Source organism: Cladosporium halotolerans (assembly GCF_011745625.1).
Source record: "Cladosporium halotolerans strain TM138-S3 chromosome Unknown Sca25, whole genome shotgun sequence".
In the NCBI taxonomy this organism is placed as follows: Eukaryota; Fungi; Ascomycota; class Dothideomycetes; order Cladosporiales; family Cladosporiaceae; genus Cladosporium; species Cladosporium halotolerans.
In genome coordinates this window covers 309037-330044 of record NW_027191476.1, presented here as the reverse complement: position 1 = coordinate 330044, position 21008 = coordinate 309037, and the positions used below count along the sequence as shown (strand labels likewise).

Here is a 21008-nt window from a genome sequence, read left to right as displayed (position 1 = left end):
GCATCCAGCAAGCGGTGTCACGCAGGGCTAATGCACATGTCGCAGGAGAGCCCGAAATCTTCTTGATCTTGCGGTGCATCCCCGACCGACGTCGTCACAATATCACGTGTGCCACTCCGGGGTCCACCGCGGCAGCCCAGCCTAGACGCCACTCCCACTTGCCGCCAACGCGGCGGCCGCTCGAGTCAGCAGAGCTGCACGTCTTTGGACCGGCGAGGCCGAAGTCCCCAGAAGCGCAAGGGGGCTTCTTGCGTGAAGGAAGCGCACAGCAGCGTGGCGGGCTCGCATGGCTGCCTCGTCACAGCAGCGGCATTGGCCGTCGTCTCGGACGCGTGCACGGGAGGCTTGCAAGGCGGACCGTCATTCGCAGAGCCCGCACTGGCGTGAGCACGTAGGTCCTGCAGGGCGGCATTAGGTGGCGTCCTGGCGAGCCGCGTGGGCCTTCGCCCACCTGGAGGTCTTCGAAATCAGCTTACCGCTGCGCTGCTATTGATGGATTGTTGGAAGGGAACGCCGTCAATAGCAGGGCAGCGGCAGATGCATCCTTGGCGATTTAGCCGCGCTGGCACGATGCGACACTCGACTAATCTTACTTCGGCCTTCACCTACACGACCTCGACCATAAAGGCTCGTATGCCAAGCAGTTTATCAGACCTGACTAGGATCCAATCGCGGTTGATTTCTGGTCTCTACAGTGATTAATATTATCCTCGGAGTTGCACCTCTGAAAAGATCACACTACACCACATACATAGAGGACTACACTGAAAAGCCGTACTCAACCTTTTAAACACCTTACTTGCTACAATGAATGAATTTTATCTCACTCAGAGGCAATACAGACATCAAGAAGCTTGAAAGGGTTATTCGACTGACAAACGACGCTTAGACGAGAGCATTGCCACTTGTTTGAAGCTTCTTTTCAAAACTTTCGTGCTGTTTTTCCCTGCCCTTCTACGGCATAGCCTGGGGAAAGATCTCAGAAATCCAACGGCACCGACAGGCATCCAAGCGAAATCTATGGAAGCAGGAGTTTCTGGGATTTTCCCTTTCACCTCCTTTTTTCTGGTTTGGTGATGCTTTAATTCAGCTTGTTTGCTCTTGGAAGAGGTCACTATATCACGCTACGCTACACTACACACTATGCACTTCCTTTATAGTCACGGGAGCTGTCTCCGAGTCTCACGTAATTTCCCTCCTTGATTTCTTCGGACTCATAGCCGCTGGTTAGACGCTCACACGTGTCACACCGACTTCACCGGTCCTCACAATCTCAAGTAACACAAAATATCGCAAGAAACAGTACCGCTCGTTCACCGCATGTCGTCCCATCCATTCGGCCTACGCGCCTACTTCCAGCGCAAAGGGCACCGCCATATCGCCGATAGCGGGCTTAAGTGTCACCCGCCCAAGCCAGAAGCCACACAGTCCCCACGAACTCTCAGCACCTACCGCAGACCGACTCCTTCGCGCACCAGAAGCTCTGCAGCGGACGTTACACGAGTAGGATGTCTCGCAACACCACGCGCGCCAAGGCAGGCCGTCCAAGTAGAGCACAGTACAGACTTCGACTAGCGCACAAACTCTACTTGGCCTCCACAGTGAATTGCTCGCGCCCCCTCGCCCCAGTTTACCGCTCACACGTGTACGGCACCGGCCTTGAGCGGCTCGCTCAGGCAGCCGTATGCAGCACGCCCGCTGCTGCTGCTGTGCTGCTGTCTTCGTAGCACAGCGCAACGTGGGAGGGGCGTGCCGTCCGGCTGCACGGGGGGCACGTAGCCTAGCTGCATGTCGCCGGCCGGGCAAGGCTGGAAGTAGGTTTGTGCGTGCGTCGGCCATGGCGCGCGCGAGCAGCTAGGAGCTGCGCGGCGGCGGAACTCGGATGTCGCAAGGTTTCGATGGCTGTTTCTGGCTGCTCTGCTGGGCCTTGCTGCCGCTGCTGCCGCTGAGCTGCTCGCAGAGCTGCGACAGCGCCGCGCACATGCATTGCGCACGACTGTGGAGCACAATCTCGTTGCTGGCTCCGCGGGTTCTTTTCCCCTGCTCGACATGCTTGTTCGTGATCCTCAGAACTACTGCACTCCACGGCCAACGTGTTTCCTGCCGTGCGAGGGGCATATTTACCGAACCAGAGCAGGAAAGTACAAGAGGGAGAACGCGTGACGCCCCACAGCCGTCTGGCCGCTGGGCGCCAGCCCACTGCATTTGGTAAAAACATGGGCACGGCCAAGCAGAGTCCCCTGTCATCAGTCACGGGCACGATGGGGCCGACTCCTTTTGTGGTTCTCTCACTCCCGGCATTCCTCTGCTCTTATCCACGGAGTCCACTTCGCCTTATCTGCAGTGCATATGCTATATGTACATTGGCAGTGGGCGATTGCCGCTCGCACGTGCTTCCACAGCAGCAGGTGTTTTGTTTATTTCTCTATCTGTCTACGTATGCCGAGTGCCGCTCGGGTGTCATGGTCGCATGCGCGTGATATGGGTGCCTAGCGCGTTACGTGCAGGGCTCCGTGCGGATCGAGAGAACAATGGTTGTCAGAGTGCCGCGCGCGCCTACCGCTGTGCGCGTGGTACTTTTGCCTGTACAGTGGTAAGGTTTATTACAGCGCAAAGCTTGCTGAGTAATGTGGTTTCATGTTGGCACTTTTAAGGCTTTCTGGCGGCGATTCCTCGTGCGGTTGACAGACGATCTGGAACGGCTTGGTGGCCTGATTAGTATGAGGCTCCGCGGGTTCGGACAGGGCACCTTTTCCGTGGATAATGTCAACTGCAAGGGTCGGGACGTAACGACAGGCTGTAGATCGGATCTGCGATCATTTGAAGCTACTTCATATTGATGTTCATATTGATGTTCGTTTGGGGTAAGACTGTCGTATGGTACAATTGGTCTGTCCATACACACGCACACGCACCAATTGTTGACGACAGAGAACCATGAGATGGCGTTGGCCAAGTCGCTGTTGCCGATGATTACCCGTCTTGTCCTCCAAGAACACCCTGCTCAAACGCTCAAAGAATGGCGATAACGTCCTCAAACTTCGCCTTTACATACACCAGTCGCCTATCTTCCCTCATCGCTTTGCATGTACAGGCCGGCCGCTCTTGGCAGGCACGCTCTCGATATCGTCGTCACTGCTCTCGTCGTCCAGACCATCGGCCAAGCTGACATTGTTCGCCTGCCCCTTGCCCATCATTCCTCTAGCGATTGAGCCAGTCGACGTCGTTGAAGCCCCCGGAAGCGCATCCTCCACCATCTGGAGGGCCTGCAGCTTCGCGATGCGGTTCTCCTCGTCGATCACAGTCTGTCTCTGCGCCACAGAATCCGGCGTGCCGCTCTGGCGCACGCTCGAAGGCTTCTGGCCAGAGGCGCCTACGCCTGCTCTGGACGAATTCACAGGGGTCCCGCGCGCGGAAGTCTGCATCGACGCTAAGGCATCGCCGTCCCCCGATTCCGACCCCGCGACGTTGCTGTTGCCGTTGCCTTCGGCTACGGAGGTCGCAGCGGTGGGGTGCAGGCTGGGCCGCTTGCCGGCCGGCGGTCTCCCACGTCTGCGTTGACTCGCGTTTGGGCTCGAATTCGGGTTCGAATTCACCCCTGTCGCTAATGATGTCGTAGCGTCGGTCCGGCGGGCCCGGGGGATTTCTTCAGTGTCGTCCGGAGGCGTATCGGGCATCTCCTGGTCGTCTTCGTCATGTCGATTCCTGAGGTAGGTTGGGATCGAACGGCGCTTATTCGTGCGTGATGTGCTGCTTGCTTGAGGAACAGCAAACGTCTCCTCTTCTAAGTCTGAGCCAACGTCGACTTCTTCGTAATCGACATGGGTTGATGCTGCTTTACGTCCCGGGCGCTTCGATGCCGCGGTATTCGCAGGGCGTTTCTCCATCGACCGATAGCCGTAGTTGTCGTCCTTCTCGACCGGGATTAGAGCTTTCTTCGTCTTACTCGTAATAACGTGGCCTTCCTCCTCTCTCCGCTTATGGTAGGCCTTTTCGTTCCTCCGCGGAGCGATGTCACTCTTCAAAATGTCGGTAGTCAGTATAGGTTGATCGTCACCCTGCTGAGGAGCTTGCTCCGCAGCCGTGTGTCCGTTAGTATTCTCAGCTGCCAGCGCGGCCGCCGCCATCTCAGCCGCTTGAACTGCCTGCCTAGCAGCAAGAATTTCACGGAGTCCTTGACTGGAGACGGGAAGCTTAACGATGCGCTTCTTCTTCTTAAGCGCGGCTTGCATGATGATGAAACGACCGTCCGCCTTCGCCTTTTCGACAGCCTTGCGTTCCTTCTCCTTCCCAAATTGACGCTGAACATCATTCTTAGACATTGACGGCGCAGGGTCCGCAAGATCCACGCTTTTGAACCCCGCTCCGGTGAGGCGGGGTTTCTTCGATCGCTTGCCTTTGGTCATGGCAATCTCGTCGTCGTCGCCTTCTTCGCTATCCCGCTTGCGCTTATTGAGATCGTCGGCGAAAGAAGGGTCGTCGCCATCATTCATGGGCTCAACACTGCCGGGGCGGAGGTACGGATCGAGGTAGTATGTGGCATCGTTATCATCTACTCCACCATACATCTGAGCATGCGGGGCCACGTATCCAGCCGTCTGGACAGCAGAGTAGCCATCGGGCGCGCTTTGAGCCGGAGCTCCATTAGTTGTTGCAGAGGCATTTTCCGGATTGTTGGCCTGTTGCAGACGGCGCGCGAAATAAGCGTCGGAGTCAGCGTCGTTCTCAGGCACGCCGCCCGTAAGCGCTGGATCAATCTGCGTTGGCGGAAGAGGCGAGTTGTCATATTCGACCTGGCTCTGGTCCACTACCTGGTCGTCATAGTGATCATCGTCGTCCTCAACTTCTGGATCGTTCTCCTTCGCTTTCTGAGCGTCAGCTTTCGCGCGGTTCATACGCTTCGATTCCGACCTGGGAAGCGCTTCGTCGTCCTTAATCCAGTTGAGATTGCTGACGCTGAAATCGACAAGAGCCTCGACGCTGCGGACATCCGCCACCTTTTTCGTGTCGTGGCCGAGCAATGTGCCCTTCGGCTCGTACGGCTGCATTTTGCCCTCCCGTTTGCAAGCACCGGCGAAACAGATCCCGAGGCAGTGTGGGCACTTCCAGGCCGGGTCCTCCATAATCTCGAGCGGCATCTTGTCCCATCCTCTGAAAAGCGAACCGTAACACCAGCCCCGATCGCAGGTTGTACAAAAAGCCATTTTCCAGACAGCGTGACGATGGCAGCAGACATGGCAAGGCAGGTTGTTCTTCAGCCAAGTCTTGCTCTTCTTCTTTTGAATTTTCTTGACCATGCCGTCATCGCCAACGATAATCTCCTCGTCTTCCTCGGCGTCAGATTTCGGCTCTTCGACCGGCTTGTGCATGTCTTTGAACGGACGACGCTTCAGTTGATCTTTGCAGACCTCAGCCAACGTCCTCTTGCCGTACCGCCTGCGCTCCTCAATCAGCGTCAGCGGAGTCTTGTCCGTGACTTGGCCGCCGTCCAGAGCGATAATCAAATTACGCCAGGTCTCGTATTTTGAAGCCAGCTCTTTCCATCGGAACTGCTCTACCCATTTGAGTCCACTGATGCACCAGCAAGACCTGCCCATGGCGAAGCACTCCAGGCAGACGTCGTAAGGGTCACCTTCGGCATCATCGGCGTGGTGCCCGAGCATGTCCTTACAAGATCCACATGATAGGAAACGGTTGAAAATGTTGCCTCTGCAATACGCGCAGGTGACGTTAGAGTCAAAGGGGAGATATTCGATGTTCTTCGGTGCAGGCTCGTCGGGGTTGAACATTTCAGTGAGCAGAATCTCACGATACAATGCGAAGAGTTTTTTAAAATCTTTTTGCAATTGCCTCACTTTACCCTTGTACAACATCTGATGACCGACGTCGGTGGGCATACGTGAGGCTGTCTGCTGTGCAAGGACCAACAGACTCGAGTACTTTTGGAGAGTATAGTAAACGATGGCTTTGTTCTTATACTGCTCATCGCGACAAACGATGCGGCTGCGTGGTAATGCTTCGGCCAGCGCCATTTCGAGGGTCTCAACAGTTGTGCGATTCCACGCGACCTTCATAGTCCTGGTGCCGCGATTCCAGACTTGGTGGGGCGCGAGAGGCGGGATTAGGATGAAATCTCCAGGACGCTGTTCGACAACATAAATGTTGAAAGGTGACTTCTTCCAGGCCACAACCTGTGCGAAGTGGTCCTCGACTTCGATGTCGTGGCCCAGGACGCTAAGCCAGTATTCCGAAACCAGATGGCGGTCTTTGGACTCCGTCATGAACCATATCGAACTGCCGGGTTTCTCCGGCTTGCCGTCTTCGTCGAACGAGCCACTTGCTTCCACCATAATGTTCTGTCCCAGACTGGCACACATTTCGCGATGCGATGGTGTGTAGGTTCCCTCGTGTCCGATGTAGCACATCAAGTTCTCAGCACGCATGTCAGAAGGAAGCGAGCTCATCAGGTCGCCTGCATGCGCGATCCCTTTGCCTTGCCGCCGCCCGTCCTGAACGGATCCCGGACCACCGATATCGCCCGTACTGTCATTCAGGTATGCCAACGTGCTCGGAATATGCTCTTTCAGCTTGTCCCACCAAACTCCCGGGCAGTCGATATCCTTGAGGTAGACTCTCTGCTTGTTCTTCTCCCTGTACGCCCCCGGCGTTTCAAAGAATTGATTTGTGAGGACACCCATGTTGTTAAGATAATGCGCCAAAGTCAATGGTATGTAGTCTTTGCCGGAAATGTTGCGCGCATTCTCCACTTTCTCGCCGCAATTGTCTCGCAGCCACCGAGGCGTAAAAGTCCATGGATCCAAGCGGTCCTCAAAGCCGTCGATCACCAAAGGCTTGCCGCCAATAATCACGTGCAGGAGGACCAGCTTCTCGAATGCGAGTAGTCCCTGCTGATCGATCATGTCACATGATATCCGATCCACGTAGGAGAAATTGCTGTTGCTCTCTACTAATTGTTTGACGTCGAAGTCCGGCGGTATGGGCTCGAACGCCGCACGCGGTCGTGAGGCCGGCATGTTGGCGATAATCGCGGACGATCGTGAATCGCGTTATCCAATATTGCTTGCGGGTGTTCGCAGCAATACGCTGGTCATAAAGGCATCGTTTGGGTGAATAGGCGCGGCAAAGGCTCAGTGCGGTGGGGCGCGATCGCGTGAGGTGTGCGCGCGTCGCGAGCGGTGGCAAGGTGATCCGTAACAGCCTGGAGCCCACTCAGGCTATGATCGCCCAGTTCATGGTCGCCACCGGCGTGTGCTGGTATGTGAGGGAAGATATGGAAGAAATGTGGCTGTCGCATTCGTTGGCGCGAAGCTCGAGAGACGCGGAGAGCGTGAAGCAGATCGGCAGGCCGAGGCCGAAGACGCACGGGCCTCCGGAGCCAGATCTGATTTCGCGAACCCGCGACTGGAGGCCTTCACGAGGGACCTCACTTCGAGTCTCCTCATCGCTCTTCCCCTGCCGCTCTGGATCTAGCAGCCAGCTTACATTTAGCCTTGTACGGCCGCAAGCAAAATAGCCGGCTCATCACTGGTCTAATCAAGCTGTACAGTAGGTCCTGACTCCTTCCACATCGAAACTCTACGGCATGTTAAGGTAGGTTCCAGTAGGTTTTTCTTACTTCCACGACCCTCATTATGGCCTCACTCATAGCCAGGCGCTTTGCTGGCTGTCAGAGCTCTACACGTATTTCGTCGTTCGCAAGGACGTCCAGGCAACTCCAACTGCTGCGTTGCAGTCTGGCCTCGACTGAGTCAAAAGGAAGTCCATCATCCCAGAGACCCCTCCATGCCATCGCAACAAGACGGCACACCACAGCAACTCCAGCTCAGGCCAAGACCATAGATCCCACCGCCAAAGTAGGGGCACCAACGGCGGCGCCGCCTACACCCGCTCCCTACACTTCCCCAAGTACTGGCCTGCTTTCCTTACTACCAAGTTCGTGGGTCCCTTACGCTGAGCTCGTGCGCCTGGACAAGCCCGTCGGCACCAACTATCTATTCTTTCCATGCATGTTCAGTACTCTGCTGGCTGCACCTCTGACCACTCCAATCGCACCTGTCTCAACAGTGGCTGGGACATGTCTTCTGTTCTACTCTGGAGCTCTGATCATGCGCGGTGCCGGCTGCACTGTGAACGACCTTTGGGATCGCAACCTCGACCCGCATGTTGCCAGAACACGGCTTCGCCCAATCGCTCGAGGCGCAATCACACCTTACCAGGCGATCCCTTTCCTGGGCGCGCAGCTCTTCGCCGGCCTGGCAATCCTGCTACAATTCCCATGGCAATGTTTCTTCTACGCCACTCCTTCTCTGCTTTTCGTCACGATCTATCCCCTCGCAAAGCGCGTAACGAATTACCCTCAATTTGTGCTTGGGCTTACCTTCTCTTGGGGCGCCATGATGGGATATCCGGCCTTGGGCATCGACCTGCTTTCCAACATGCCTGCCTTAATATCGGCGGCCTGTCTATACGGCAGCTGTGTCGCATGGACTCTCGTCTACGACATGATATACGCCTACCAAGACATCAAGGATGACGTCAAAGCTGGCATTAAGTCCATTGCTCTGGCGCAAGAGCACAACGCGAAGACTTTCCTTTCCGCGGTGGCTGGTGTTCAGGTGGCACTTCTTGCAGGATCTGGTATGGCTATTGGCGCAGGACCGATCTTCTACGCTGGTGTCTGCGGTGGCGCTGCTGCAACGTTGGGCTACATGATCAAGAAAGTGGATCTTTCGAGCGTGGCCGACTGCTGGGCCTGGTTCCGACGGGGCGCCTGGTTCACTGGCGGTGCTATCTCCCTGGGTCTGGCTGGAGAATACATGGCCCACGCCCTGGGCTGGTATGAGGAGGCGGAAGATGGTAAGCAAGTGAAGCTGCAAGAATCCTGATGATGGTTGTGGAATGTTCGGTGGCGATCAGCTTATCGCTGCTTATCACCAACCAGACCGTTGAGAGGAGTCGCATTAAGAGAGTGGAAAGCATGGCGAGACGCGCATACGCGTAGGCTGCCAGAGTCGCAACTGTGGACCTCTAACATCACGACTGCTTCAACGACCGGACCGGTCGGTATACTCTTTACGGCCCGCTTCGGGGACGGCTGTCTCTGCCAAATGTAAATCACAGACCTGTATAACTAAGAACAATGAGCAATACTCTTATCAACAGCCAATTCCACCGGCCTCAGCACTCTGCCATCCGGTCACCATCACGCAGTTATTGCAGCGTTTGAACGTCACGGAACGTAAGCGAGGCGGCAAACGACACTGGGATTGTGCACGGCTTACGAGCCGATGACGAGACGGGACTTCCTAATTAGGCAACCCGCTGGTATCGTGAGCTTCGAAACTCGACGGTGACCCGATTTTATCGAATGTTTGCATCAGTTGACGTGCACTCTGGCAGAGTCTGCCGTACATATTCAGGGCTGCTCGTCGTTCCTCTCCCGGTGCTCATCATCGCATCCCTCTCTTTTCCTTCCTTTTCTTGACGAAATCAAGGCTTGAGCGACGATGAGCAACGGTCAACACAGTCGATTGTTGATCTTCGTCGACGACGACATTTCTCGTTGCAGCTTGATGAAGCCCACTCATCTGTCTCTGCATTGCTGAAGACCAATATTCGAAGGTCTTTCGGAACAATTTTTCCACTCCCAATACAATGTCGACAATTCCAATACGTCCGCACCACATCAATCAAGACACCAAAATACCATGATGGATAACTATCACCTGTTACATCATTCGGTTGAACACATTGAACGGAAGACCTGAACGGTGAGAAACGTCACAATCACTGAGGGGATGATTGATTATTGTATAGGTAGGTTTGTATTGCCTCGATCTAGTCTATCGCGCTCTATATCCAAGACGATGCTTTATGATCTATGGTTACGAACCACACTGGTCGTAAGATGTCGTGTCAAACTTGGGTACTCGTGAGAAAAAGGAAAAAGAAAACCAGACCAAACGCCAACACCTGGTCGTCGCCAAGGTCTAACCGGAACGCCAGCCAGCTGGCACTCTAGTCATCGGACTTGTGCAAGCTGCCGGTGACGTAGTTCTCCTCGAGAGCGTCAATGGCAGCCATGTCCTTCTCGGACAGCTCGAAGTCGAGCGACTCGAAGTTGGACTGGATGCGGCTGGCCGTCAGCGACTTGGGCAGGACGACGTTGCCGCGAGCCGCGCTCCAGTTGATGAGGATCTGGGCGGGTGTCTTGCCGAGGCGCTCAGCAATCTCGCCGATGCGAGGGTCATTGAGCTTGTTGCCACGGGCGAGCGGCGAGTATGCCTCGATCTTGATGTTGTGCTGCTCGCAGAGGGCGACGAGATCCTTGCGCTGGCCGAAGGGGTGCACCTCAACCTGGTTCACGACGGGCAGGACGTTGGCATTCTGGATGAGGTGCTGGAGGTCCGCGGCGCCAAAGTTCGACACACCAATGGACTTGACCTTGCCCAACTTCTGGGCGGTCTCAAGAGCACGCCATGACTCGAGACGCTTGGTCTCGCAGTCGGCAGGGGAGTGAAGGAGGTAGAGGTCGAAGTACTCAAGGCCGAACTTCTTGAGCGAGTCGACAAGAGCGTTGAAGGTGGCCTCGTAGCCGTGGTCGGCATCCCAAAGCTTGGTGGTGATGTACACCTCCTCGCGAGGGGTGCCGGTGCGCTCGCACCATCTCTTCAACGCGCGACCGCAAGCCTCCTCGTTCATGTAGCGGGCGGCAGAGTCGATGTGGCGGTAGCCGGCGTCGAGCGCGGCGATGATGGCATCCTCGGTCTCCTGGCCGTTGGGGGCCTTGTACACACCGAGGGCGATTTGAGGGATCTCGCTGCCGTCGTTAAGGTCGATGGTGCGCTTGCGCTGGGGCATCTTCCTGCCGCCAACGCCCTGCAGAGGTGATGTGCTGTCACGACGCTCAAGGTCGGCGCCCTTCTGCTGGGCAAGGTTCATCTCGGACTGCACCGGAGAGATAGCGCTGGGTGCCATGGTGTCTGTGATGGGTGGGTGGCGGAGAGCAAAAGGAGTTGGATTTCAAGTCTGGAAATCGGAAGAAATTGGATCTGAACAGCTCTAAATGTTGCTGTGTTCGAGAAGAGAATAAAGGTAAGATTGATGTGGAATCAGAATTGGTTTCGAGCAGGACAAAGAGGCAACATTTATAGACTCTTGTCCACGGACACAGCAACCTCCGGAACAGGACGCTCCTGAACGAGAGCGACAGCCAGTGGAGCACACACTCGGAGACGTGGAGGGCCCTTGTTGAGTCGGTCTCACGCATCGGTTCTCGTAGTCTCCAGTGTTTGCTCCATTATTGTCACTATCGCTCGGACTAACCTCGCAGGCCCATTTTTCTGCACTGCACCAGCCGGCTAGCGCATGGAGATACTGGAGTAATCGCTCTCACCCCATGGGCAAGTGGCAACAATTATGGGCATCTGTGCATTACTGCGGCGATGGTGTTATACACACGGATCTGCTGCTGAAGACGTGAGGTTCAATTTGAGCCCCATCTCGCGAGGTATCCTTTCATCGTACCCTTGCAGAGCCTCACTTGTAGGGCTGTGAAGAGAATCCATGCCAGCCAAGCTGTGCCGCACTCCCTTCACATGCTTGCCGCGTCGGCGGGGGTTCAGGGAGCTTGGGTGACGTCGTTGCGCGGAGCTTCATCCGTGTTGGCTCAGCGATGCAACACCACAGCCTCCTGGACGCGAGCCGGAAGAGTGACCGCCCAATGACGACGGAGGACGGCAGATGCGACGCTCAGCTCGTTGCTGGTCGCAATTAAGCACTAAGGCACGGGCGGCGCCGGTCGAATGCACCGCATCATCGCCTGGGTGGCGAGTCCTCAAGTCGAATGACGACGGGCTCGTATTTCCGTGCCCACCCGAGGCTATCGAGCTTATCGCCATCGTTTTGCTCGTCCCTGGAGGACTGATCACGATCCCAACGAGAGAATCCCATGTCTGGCGTAGGCGGTCAATCGCGTCATATTTGCCTCCCCTCTAACCTTATCCATTAGTTTCATGTAATGACGGCGGCGGCGGCGAGAACACCATGTGGCAACGAGATTTTTCAAACAATTGTTTCGAGGCGTCATGTCTAGGCGTGGCGGCAGTTGTGGTGATGGCAAGCCACCATGCAAGCCTCATCTGTCTATAGCCAGCCTCGAGAACGCCACCATCGAGCGCCGGTAGATTGCGACATGGCCTTTGGGTTCACGAGGGCTTGTTTGTCACGTGACGACTACAACGTCTGTTGTCTTCAATCCACCCCACGGTTCCACCACAATTAGTCCACGCTCGTCAACGCGTCCCATGACGCTACGCTATAGCGGCGTGCATCATCTCGATCAAGATAAGGGCCGAATACATCTCGAGCTTGCGGCAGCCGCGCACGATGCGAAATGTCTAAAGAACAGAGCTACATCATCTCTATCATGGATGCTGCAATAATACTTTCACACAGACTATCTACGTGCATTGCAAGCCAAATACATACGTGCGGCTTTAAATCCTCAAGCCAGTGATGTGAACGTGTCGTTGCTGAACAGCGTCCCGCACGCACACGACTCAGAATCACCTCCACAGCAGCGTTGATTGCGACCCACGCTGTCCCCAGCGCTTGCGCACCCGATGTGTTCTCGCTCTGGTCGCACTCCACAGTCGATCTCAATGGTGGTCCAAAAATCGCATGACGATCCAGGTCTGTGTCCACATGGCGACTTTTCGGAGCATATCCGATTGCACAATGCCGACGCCGTGATCGCAGTCATACTATCATCATTGGCATTTTCGCTCCAATGCCAACTCCTGCGTCTTCGCTCGAAGAGGGTCATACCTTAACACCGTCACTGGAAAGCCCACCGTATCCACACCACCGCGATTCTCTATCGGGAAGGCGCCCTCAGCGCAATTCCAGGCCGCGGCCAATTTCTCTGCACCAATCGAAAAATCGTCTCCTCTTGGTGGTCCACTGCGGAACCTCGAAATCGTTGGGGCAGACTGCGCTGCTGCAGCCGGCTCATGATGTTCATTGCTATCATAGATGTTCCTCCGTCGCAGTGCTTATCTGGGGGTGAAATCGCTTCCTCGTGGTTACAATAATCGTACATACGACCTGACCCACGCCTTCTCTTAGACATCCGAGATACGACATCTCTAGGAGTTGGACCACGTGCATAGTGTCAAAACCAGACGACGGCAGGCACAGCGAACATGCCGAGCAACACAACCTTCCGTCTACCCACTTCTCACGCATAAATCGCTTCCGAACTCATCCGGCCATATTGCCACGTGCAGCGTTGTTACATCGCCGAGTCCAGTCCAATTTCCCAGGCTGCGAAATTCCAATCCTTCAGTCCACACTTTCCTCAACGATGGCAGCCCCAAGCTCCACCTCCAGCTTTCAACCCACGTCCACATGGCTCGGTCTGCACCGAACGACGAGTATAGACGCTCAAAACCCCCAGATTTCCTCTGCACCGCGCGACGCGCCACGGCAAAAAGGTAAGAAGCAAAGATGCCTGCTCACGCCTCGCATCAGCCGTGTCGGCAAAAAAGAGACAGAATCAAGAAGCGCGCGACCGCATCCTCCCACAGCGCCACCCACGTCTGCCCGTCGAGCCGAAAAATGCCGCACGCGATACGCGAGCAGCCCAGCACGCCCAACTCGTCTCGCAAGGCACGGCAGTCCTCCCCAGCCCGCGCACCTGCCCGCAAAGGCAACCCCACACCCCACCTCTCCTCCGCCTCCACCTCCACGCCTGCCAACCGCACGCATTCGAAAAAAAGCGCAAGGCCACATGGTTCGGCGTGCGCCGGCGCCGCCACGCCAGACCCCAGCAAAACCCCATGCCCCATCATACCGCCCCTTCTTCGATCACCGATCGCCGCGCCGCTGCTTCGACGGGCGAGAAGGAGTCGAGAAATGCCTGAATTAATGGGAACGCATCCCTGCGCCTTGCAAGGCCGCGGGCGCGGCGGGTCCACTTCGTTGCAAGAGCTGGCTCGGCAAACAGTCAGCGCGTCCGCGAATCCGATATGTACGACGACAAAGCCCAGCTGTCCGTTTTCTTTGCGGAGAGTAGAAGGGGAGCCCCGCGTAGAAAGTGGAGAATCAAGTTGCCTTGTAAGGGGAAGCAGGGTCGTGGCTCGGCGATCTCGAGGAACAGGTATGTAAGGTCTGCCGCTCGGGTTGCAATTGTGTAAGTTGCACCTCCGGTAAGCGAGCATCGACGATCGCGTGTCCTTTCAGTCTTGTTGTTGCAATGCTGTGCTTTCAAGAGGGGCCGACTCTCTCCTCACCTCACGGCCTCTCCCCCATCCCTTGATAGACCTTTTCACCGAATGTCCCGACTTGCTGCAGGAGAGATATGGTCGATGCAAGGCGACATTCACACAAAACGTCAAAAAAAATGAAAGCAATGAAGCCAAGATCAGTCAAAACCAAGAAATACATTAAACACAACAAAAGATCCCCACTATATATCAAGAACGCCTCTTGAGCCCCATCCCCGTTTTCCCAGAGAGACAAAATATCCCAATATACACCGCAATGAACCCCAGCCGCCCACCTCTGCCGTGACCGATGATGATGCCGGACGTGAGAAAAGAAAAAAAATTGACAAGCAAGAAATCAATTGCACTTTGCGTCTCCGATATTCTTTTTGGCCGTCCGCATTCGATGACAAGCGCAGCTGATGATTTTCTTGAGGTTTGAAAAAAACCCAAATCGTTTGGAGAGCGAGGTGACAAGAGATGGCGAAGAAACAAAGAGTACATTGCGTACTGTACAACCCCGACAATGTGGCCGGCTATTTGCAGAAGAAGAGGAAGAGAAGAAGTATGGACAGGGCGGGAGAGAGCTGGCCCCGTGGACGACACCGGGCTCGCGGGCGTGTTTTCTGTGTAAAGAAGATTTGTGTATGTGTGCAACAAGTAGCGCCGGCTCAATGAATCCAGTATGTGTTCTTTGTCATGATATAAGAAGTGTGTTGCATTTGCTTTTTTTCGCGGTTCGTTACGAGAGGCTTTCAACATGTCGGTTTTGGTCCGTCTGTTCTGCGATCCAAGACGAAGGGAGATTCGGCAGTCGGTTCTTGATTAACCCATGGTGTTGTCGCGGCGCATGTCCCAGCTTGGCTTGAGCTGCGCGGCGAGATCGTCGCGGGTGCCAACCATCTCGGGCGGCAGGCGGGAGACGCGGTAGGCGCCGGCGCGGAGGGCTTGCGAGTGCATGTTGGAGATGCCGGAGCGATTGCTGCGGATGGAACCGCCGTCGCTCGCGACCTCGCCTCCGCCGATGCGACCGGGTGGTGCGAAGTCCAGTGCAGTGAAAGTACCAGATTTGCGCAGCATGAAAGGCGAGGGCATCGGGCTGAGCTCGGCGGCGGTGCTGGCGAGAGGAACGTGAGGTGCTACACTTGGGCTGAAAGGACGCATTGTGCCAGTGGGACTGTCGGTGCCGCGTCCAGCTTGTCTGTCGCGGTAAGTAATGGCGGGGGCAAAGTCGTCGGCGTTGAAGATGGCTGCGTCGTCCTTCAACTTGCTTGGTGTGGGCAGAGATTTCAGAGGCATAGGAGGCGGTAAGGGCTTCTTGGGCATGTGTGCTCGGGGACCGAAGCGGCCAACAGTCTGGGTCGAGAATTGACGCATGTGAGGGCCACCGACTGGGGTCGCAGCACCACGAGGCGGGGGAGTCATCGCGCGGCGACCCATGGGCTCTGCGAACGGTCTACGAGGAGGACCTCCGCCAGTCACGAATCCGCCAGATTCGGGGTCATAAATCGCAGCGTCAGTCAGGTAGTCCAAGTCGTATGTGTCCGGGTACTGGTACTGAGCACCAGCAGGCTCAGGCTTGCTATCGTCGAAGTACTCCTTGTAGAACGAGCGAATCCTGTTGGCACGGGCTTCAGGGTTATCATCAGGCATGCTAGCAGGGGGCAAAGGTCTCATGCCCATGACGGACAACCTGTTTGTGGGCGCAGCAGGCTCAGCAAGGTTCAGACCCATGACGGACAGTCGTTGGTTTTGCATGTCAGGCTCTTCGATCATAAGAGATGGGACGCGGCGAGTGTTGTTTGCTTGGGCGGGCGCAGCCTCAGGCTCGGCGATCATGGGAGGCGATGCAGCAGTGCCATCGGCGTCGTCATAGATACTTGACTGTGTTGATTGGCGAGGCGGGACGACGATATGAGGCAGAGAGCCCTTGCGAGCGGCAGGCCCAGAGGAGGCTTCGGCAGCAGAGGTGGTACGCGGAGGGTATGACGAGTCTTCCTTCTCGGGTGGTGGCGGTGGTGAGTGGACGTCGATACGGGGGCCAGTCTCCATGATATCGGGAAGGGTAGGCTCGGACGATTGACTTTGTTTCCGGATGACAGGGGCGCCAGTGGTTTGGCTGTGCATCTGACGAGTGAATGACGATTCCGAATCGATAGAGTCCTGAGGCGACAGCGGGTCGGACATCTTTGAATCACCACGCTTTGGGAACGACTGTGACATCCTCGAAGCGTTGGCAACCAAGCCTTGTCTTTCGTTCGTGGAGTGCATGCTTGTTGCGGCAGAGTAGACAGATCCCTTCTCGTTAAAAGGACGGCTACGCACAGATTCGCCGTCGCCCTTGATGAAGGTCACAGGTCGGTAGGGGTCATGGTCGTCGTGCAATGAGCGGGACATGCTGTGAATGGAACCACCAGATCCTTGGAGCTCTCCGGGGAGAAGGTAAGGGCTTCCAAGGCCCATGTCTTCCAAAGACAGACCGCGATCCTTACGAGAGCTCGAGTTCCCGTTGACATCGGTGATAGTCATTTCAGGCGCGTTTTTGCCATTCCTCTGCTTCGCCCACTTCGATTCGTGAGGTCCGTCCATCATGCCGAAGTCAAGCGACTTGTGCGGGTCGTTCTTGTCCTCGAGACGCTGTTTTCGGAGGTGGCGCTGGTGCAAGTAGATGAGTACAATGGCTGCACATGCCAGAGGGATTCTATATATTGTTAGTGTCTGATGTTCAGCGATCAGATGGTGAGTCGGTACTCACCCAGCGCCCAGAGCGATGGCGAGCGTCTGTGTGTTGGTTCCAGCAACGGGCTTCTGGCAAGCAGCGGAGGAGTCGTTCGCTTTACATGTCGAGTCTTGTCGCGCTACCAATGTGCGTGTGACATGATTTACCACTGATGTTGCCGCTTCGGCAGAGTGTTCCAGGCCGCGCTCTTGCAGTTGTCGCCAGTGCTGACCCGCCTCGGACAGGAGGGCGAGCTTCATGTTGACTGGCTGGGGTTGCTGTATGGAATGACGAGCCCGAGGGCAAGGTCAAGTGTGTCGCTGGCGCGAGGCCGAGTGCCGAGTCCGCGATGTGGAAGCCAAGATGGAAGTCTACGGAGTGATACGGTGTGGAGGCTGTTTGAGACGTTTCAGGGGATGGGGTGCGGCGAGGCGTGCTGGCGGATAAGGAGCGTCGGGGATCTGTACAGCGGTGGTGAAGGAATGAATACGGTCAATGCCAAAAGAATGGAGGGCCTCGGAGGCGTGGACGGCGTTGCAAGAGAGGCAGACGGCGCTGGAGTCGTGAGGACGGGCGGCGTCGGTCTGGAAGGAGAGGGTGGAATGCAGCATTGGCACAGGGAGCGTGCGCACGGCTAGCGCTGCCTCGAAGCGGGCGGTGGGCCACGACTTGCAGTGGAGGTGGACGGGCGCAGATATTAAGGCGCTCCTCATCAAAGACAGCCCGCCCGCGCTCGTCTCAGAGTGAGCGGGTGTCGCTTGCAGTGATATTCACTACGCAATCATGGAAGATTTGCCCATTGTCGAATTCAGCGTCTATACCATTGTCCCGGCTAGTCACATAGTCCCAAACGCCTGGTCGGCCTCACCGGCGGCAGTCCTGAGGCCGCCCGGAGACTAGATAGGGTTTCTCCTGACCACGCTAGCGCCAGGAACACCCGCCGCCTCCCGCCAATCGCAACGTCGGCCGCTCTTGTTCCTGAGCTTGGCGCAGTAGCGCGCGCGGCAGGAGTGGACTCGCATGCATGCCCTCCTACTCGCATCTTCAGAAATACACTGGGGCCCGCCCGTCGAGAAGCCGTCCACTGCCGCTGTAGTCTCCCATGCCGCAACACGATTAGTCCACGCGAGGTCGTCGGTGGCGTGACGGCGTGGTCGGTCGGCAGCGCATGAACGAACGTTCACCTCGCCGTCATGCTGCGACAAGGTAGCGGCAGCACCACAGCTGCCGCCCCCATGTCTCGCGGGCGAACCAAACTCTGCCATCCCAGCTGGTCAATCTCCGCCAGGAGGCCCACGCGAATCCTGTGGTCGCCGGACCGCTTGTGCGTCTGTGGCCGAAACAGCAAATCCCAGGCGCCGCTCGCATGTTTCCCGGTGAGACACTCACGTGTCCTGCCGCATTCGAGGAAGCCTGCAGCGCTGCGAACCACGACCGGGAACCCATGAACCTTTCGTCTATTTTCGAGTGATGACATGCATGTGGCTCACGCCAGCTCGCTTGCAACGGTGTCCGTTGCGCAAAAAGCAGTGCAGCGAATAATAAATGTGCTACGCAGCGTACGCGAGCCGCAGACGTCGCTATCTGCGTGCTATCTGCGACCGCGGCGTTGATCAGCCCTGCACGGCCATTGATAGCTGCACAGCCCTCTGCTGCAAGCCAGATGATGATCGTCGAGCAGCGCGGCAGGCTGGGGAGGAGCAAAAGACAAAAGAATCGGGTTCAACCCGGACTCGAACCGGGGACCTCTCGCAATCGTGTCTCAGGGTGGACCCTAAGCGAGAATCGTAACCGCTAGACCATTGAACCTGATGGTTTGCTGATTTGATGGAAGGCAGAAGGCTTGTGCTGTTCATAAACTCAGCCTTTTTGGAGAGACGTCACGTACACGACCTCGATCTTCATACCCAAGCTCGTATCGTTCGCAGAAGTTCCTGCAGTAGGGTTTCCCTTAGAACAATATGAGTTCGCCCTCGAGAGCTACAGCATCCAGTAATGCACATCGAATAAGATGGCTGGTCAGTGCTGATGAATATATCCAATGACATGGGCGAGACACTGCAAACACGGTGACAAGCTTGACTTGAATGCCTTCAACGATTGACATATACAATGAACATTGTTCGTGAGTCTGACTGCCTCTTATCAAAAATCTCCATTCCATCAACACTGAAAAAGAAGAATATGTCCACATACCCACGTCCTGATTCAGCTAGGAAAGGGCATCTGCCAGGAGTAGTGTGTAAGTAGGGTTAGGGTTGGGGTTCCGAATGCTGTGTCCATATCCTCATCCCGGAATAATTTGTCCACAAACGACATGCCGCCATGATGATTTGACAAGGCGCGAGGACGAACTATCGGTCAATTGATGGGCCTGACGTCCGCGACAGCCGCTCCACCGATCAAAGCTGCCGTCGTTGCGGAAATCATTCCAACTCCGGTCCAAGAATCGATTGCCCGGGACTAGCACCATGACATCGACAACATCCACAATCGACCCGGAATGGATTAAAGACACATTCACATACAGCATTGATAGGAGTCTATGCAAGATGCCACACCCCTCACCCACTGCACCCTAATCCGAATCATCATCCTTCAAACAGCAGCTCAGAAACCTCGCCCTCTTCCTCGGCTTCTTCGACGACACCGTCGCCGTAACCGTCGACGGAGTCGGCTGCACCGGCATCGCGGGCAGGCCCCTCTGCACGCACCCAAAGCGGCCTTTCCCTTGATCGAAGATAGCATACACACAGCGCAGGAACACGCACCCCAAAACGTCAAAGTCCTGACTACCGCGGGACTGAATGCCGCCGTACGTCGTCCCGTCGGGCAGATCCTGGAAGGCAAAGTCGCCCGGCTTGATCTGGAAGAGGCCGTCGCCGATGGAGAAGGCGACCGTGGGGAGGGTGGAGAGGTCTGTCGTCGTCGGGAAGACCCAGCCCTGCTGTTGGGCATTGTACGTGGCGCCTGGGATCTCGCCGTAGATTCTCTCGCAGAAGGCGTCGCCGACGAGGCACAGCGTCGTGCCCGTGTCGGCGATAGCGCGGTTGCCGGAGCGGTCGTAGTAGCCGCCGTTGATGGACGCGAGGCTGGACTCGAACATCCAGAAGCCGTCGTTCGTGTCGATCGGCGTGTAGACGGGCTCTTTGCCTTCGAGCGCGTGCCGGTCGATGTAGCCGAAGGTGAAGAAGCTCTGCTCGGATCTGTTGCCTAGCCAGGCGGTGAAGAGCTCTGCTGAGGGCGGAATGTCGTCTTGCAGGATCATGTTTTCGACGGGTGTCGTGACGGGGCCGGGTTTGACGGCGTTGGCGGAGCCGAAGGCGAGGCCGAGGAGGCCGTCGCCTTTGTTGTCGAGGAAGGCTTGGCTAATGTTTGTGGCGAGTTCGATCGCTTGGTCTTTCACTACTAGGCCGCCGACGGTGAGGTTGTCCGTGCCGACTGTGCCGCTTGCCTCACTGTTGTCGCCGTAGGTGATCTTCCATGTGCCCGCGGTGTCCTTCCAGGTTGAACTCTTCGAAGGATCGAATGAGGCGTGGCTTCTGGCCTTGAGGATCTCTGCCGGCAGCCGGGTACACTAGACCCAAGTATCGGCGGATCCGGTGTCGAAGTTGAGCTTCAGTGTCTGTGGCGGCGTGCCAATTCCGACTTCGGCGATGTACAAGGCGTTGTGTTCGACGTCTTCTAAGGGAACCTGACCTGGGCGGGTAGGGGTGATGTTGTCTGTGTGCAAATGTCAGAAATGGCCGTATTGGCACTCGTTGCATTCAAAAACTGACACTTTTGCACAGCATGGCTGTAGGACCTCAGCCCATTGCGCTCATACTCAGGGTTGCGGATGAGAGTTGCGCGAGTCTCAGCCACGGCCATTTCAATAGGTTGATCGCAAAGCAGGCAATAAGAGGAATACAGATGGTTCAGATAGAGAGAGGAATATTGAGTGCAATTAAGACAATTGGAAGTGCTTCGGCGTTCCCGAAAGCGGAAAACAACACTCGAAG

At 56.2% G+C, this 21008-nt stretch overlaps 5 protein-coding genes across 5 annotated transcripts; 1 reads left to right on the top strand and 4 right to left on the bottom strand.

Annotated features, from left to right (window-relative positions):
- Positions 1-3074: 3074 nt before the first annotated feature.
- Positions 3075-7034, bottom strand: WHR41_07071 (uncharacterized protein; the record flags this gene model as incomplete). Its single annotated transcript, XM_069375676.1, has 1 exon — positions 3075-7034. The coding sequence occupies one exon, from the start codon at positions 7032-7034 to the stop codon at positions 3075-3077; it is 3960 nt and encodes a 1319-aa protein (XP_069227694.1).
- Positions 7035-8126: 1092 nt separating this feature from the next.
- On the top strand, positions 8127-8906 carry WHR41_07070 (uncharacterized protein; the record flags this gene model as incomplete). Its single annotated transcript, XM_069375675.1, has 1 exon — positions 8127-8906. One exon carries the CDS (start codon positions 8127-8129, stop codon positions 8904-8906), a length of 780 nt encoding a protein of 259 aa, XP_069227693.1.
- A 1132-nt stretch (positions 8907-10038) lies between these two features.
- On the bottom strand, positions 10039-10998 carry WHR41_07069 (uncharacterized protein; the record flags this gene model as incomplete). The annotated part of the gene is made up of 1 exon (XM_069375674.1): positions 10039-10998. The coding sequence occupies one exon, from the start codon at positions 10996-10998 to the stop codon at positions 10039-10041; it is 960 nt and encodes a 319-aa protein (XP_069227621.1).
- A 4115-nt stretch (positions 10999-15113) lies between these two features.
- On the bottom strand, positions 15114-17534 carry WHR41_07068 (uncharacterized protein; the record flags this gene model as incomplete). The annotated part of the gene is made up of 2 exons (XM_069375673.1): positions 17044-17534; positions 15114-16989 (listed from the first exon to the last, which is right to left on the bottom strand). The coding sequence occupies exons 1-2, from the start codon at positions 17265-17267 to the stop codon at positions 15114-15116; spliced, it is 2100 nt and encodes a 699-aa protein (XP_069227622.1). The 5' UTR covers positions 17268-17534.
- A 2051-nt stretch (positions 17535-19585) lies between these two features.
- WHR41_07067 (uncharacterized protein) lies at positions 19586-20877 on the bottom strand (the record flags this gene model as incomplete). Its single annotated transcript, XM_069375672.1, has 3 exons — positions 19586-20521; positions 20591-20730; positions 20787-20877. The coding sequence occupies 3 exons, from the start codon at positions 20875-20877 to the stop codon at positions 19586-19588; spliced, it is 1167 nt and encodes a 388-aa protein (XP_069227628.1).
- Between the last annotated feature and the right edge of the window lie 131 nt (positions 20878-21008).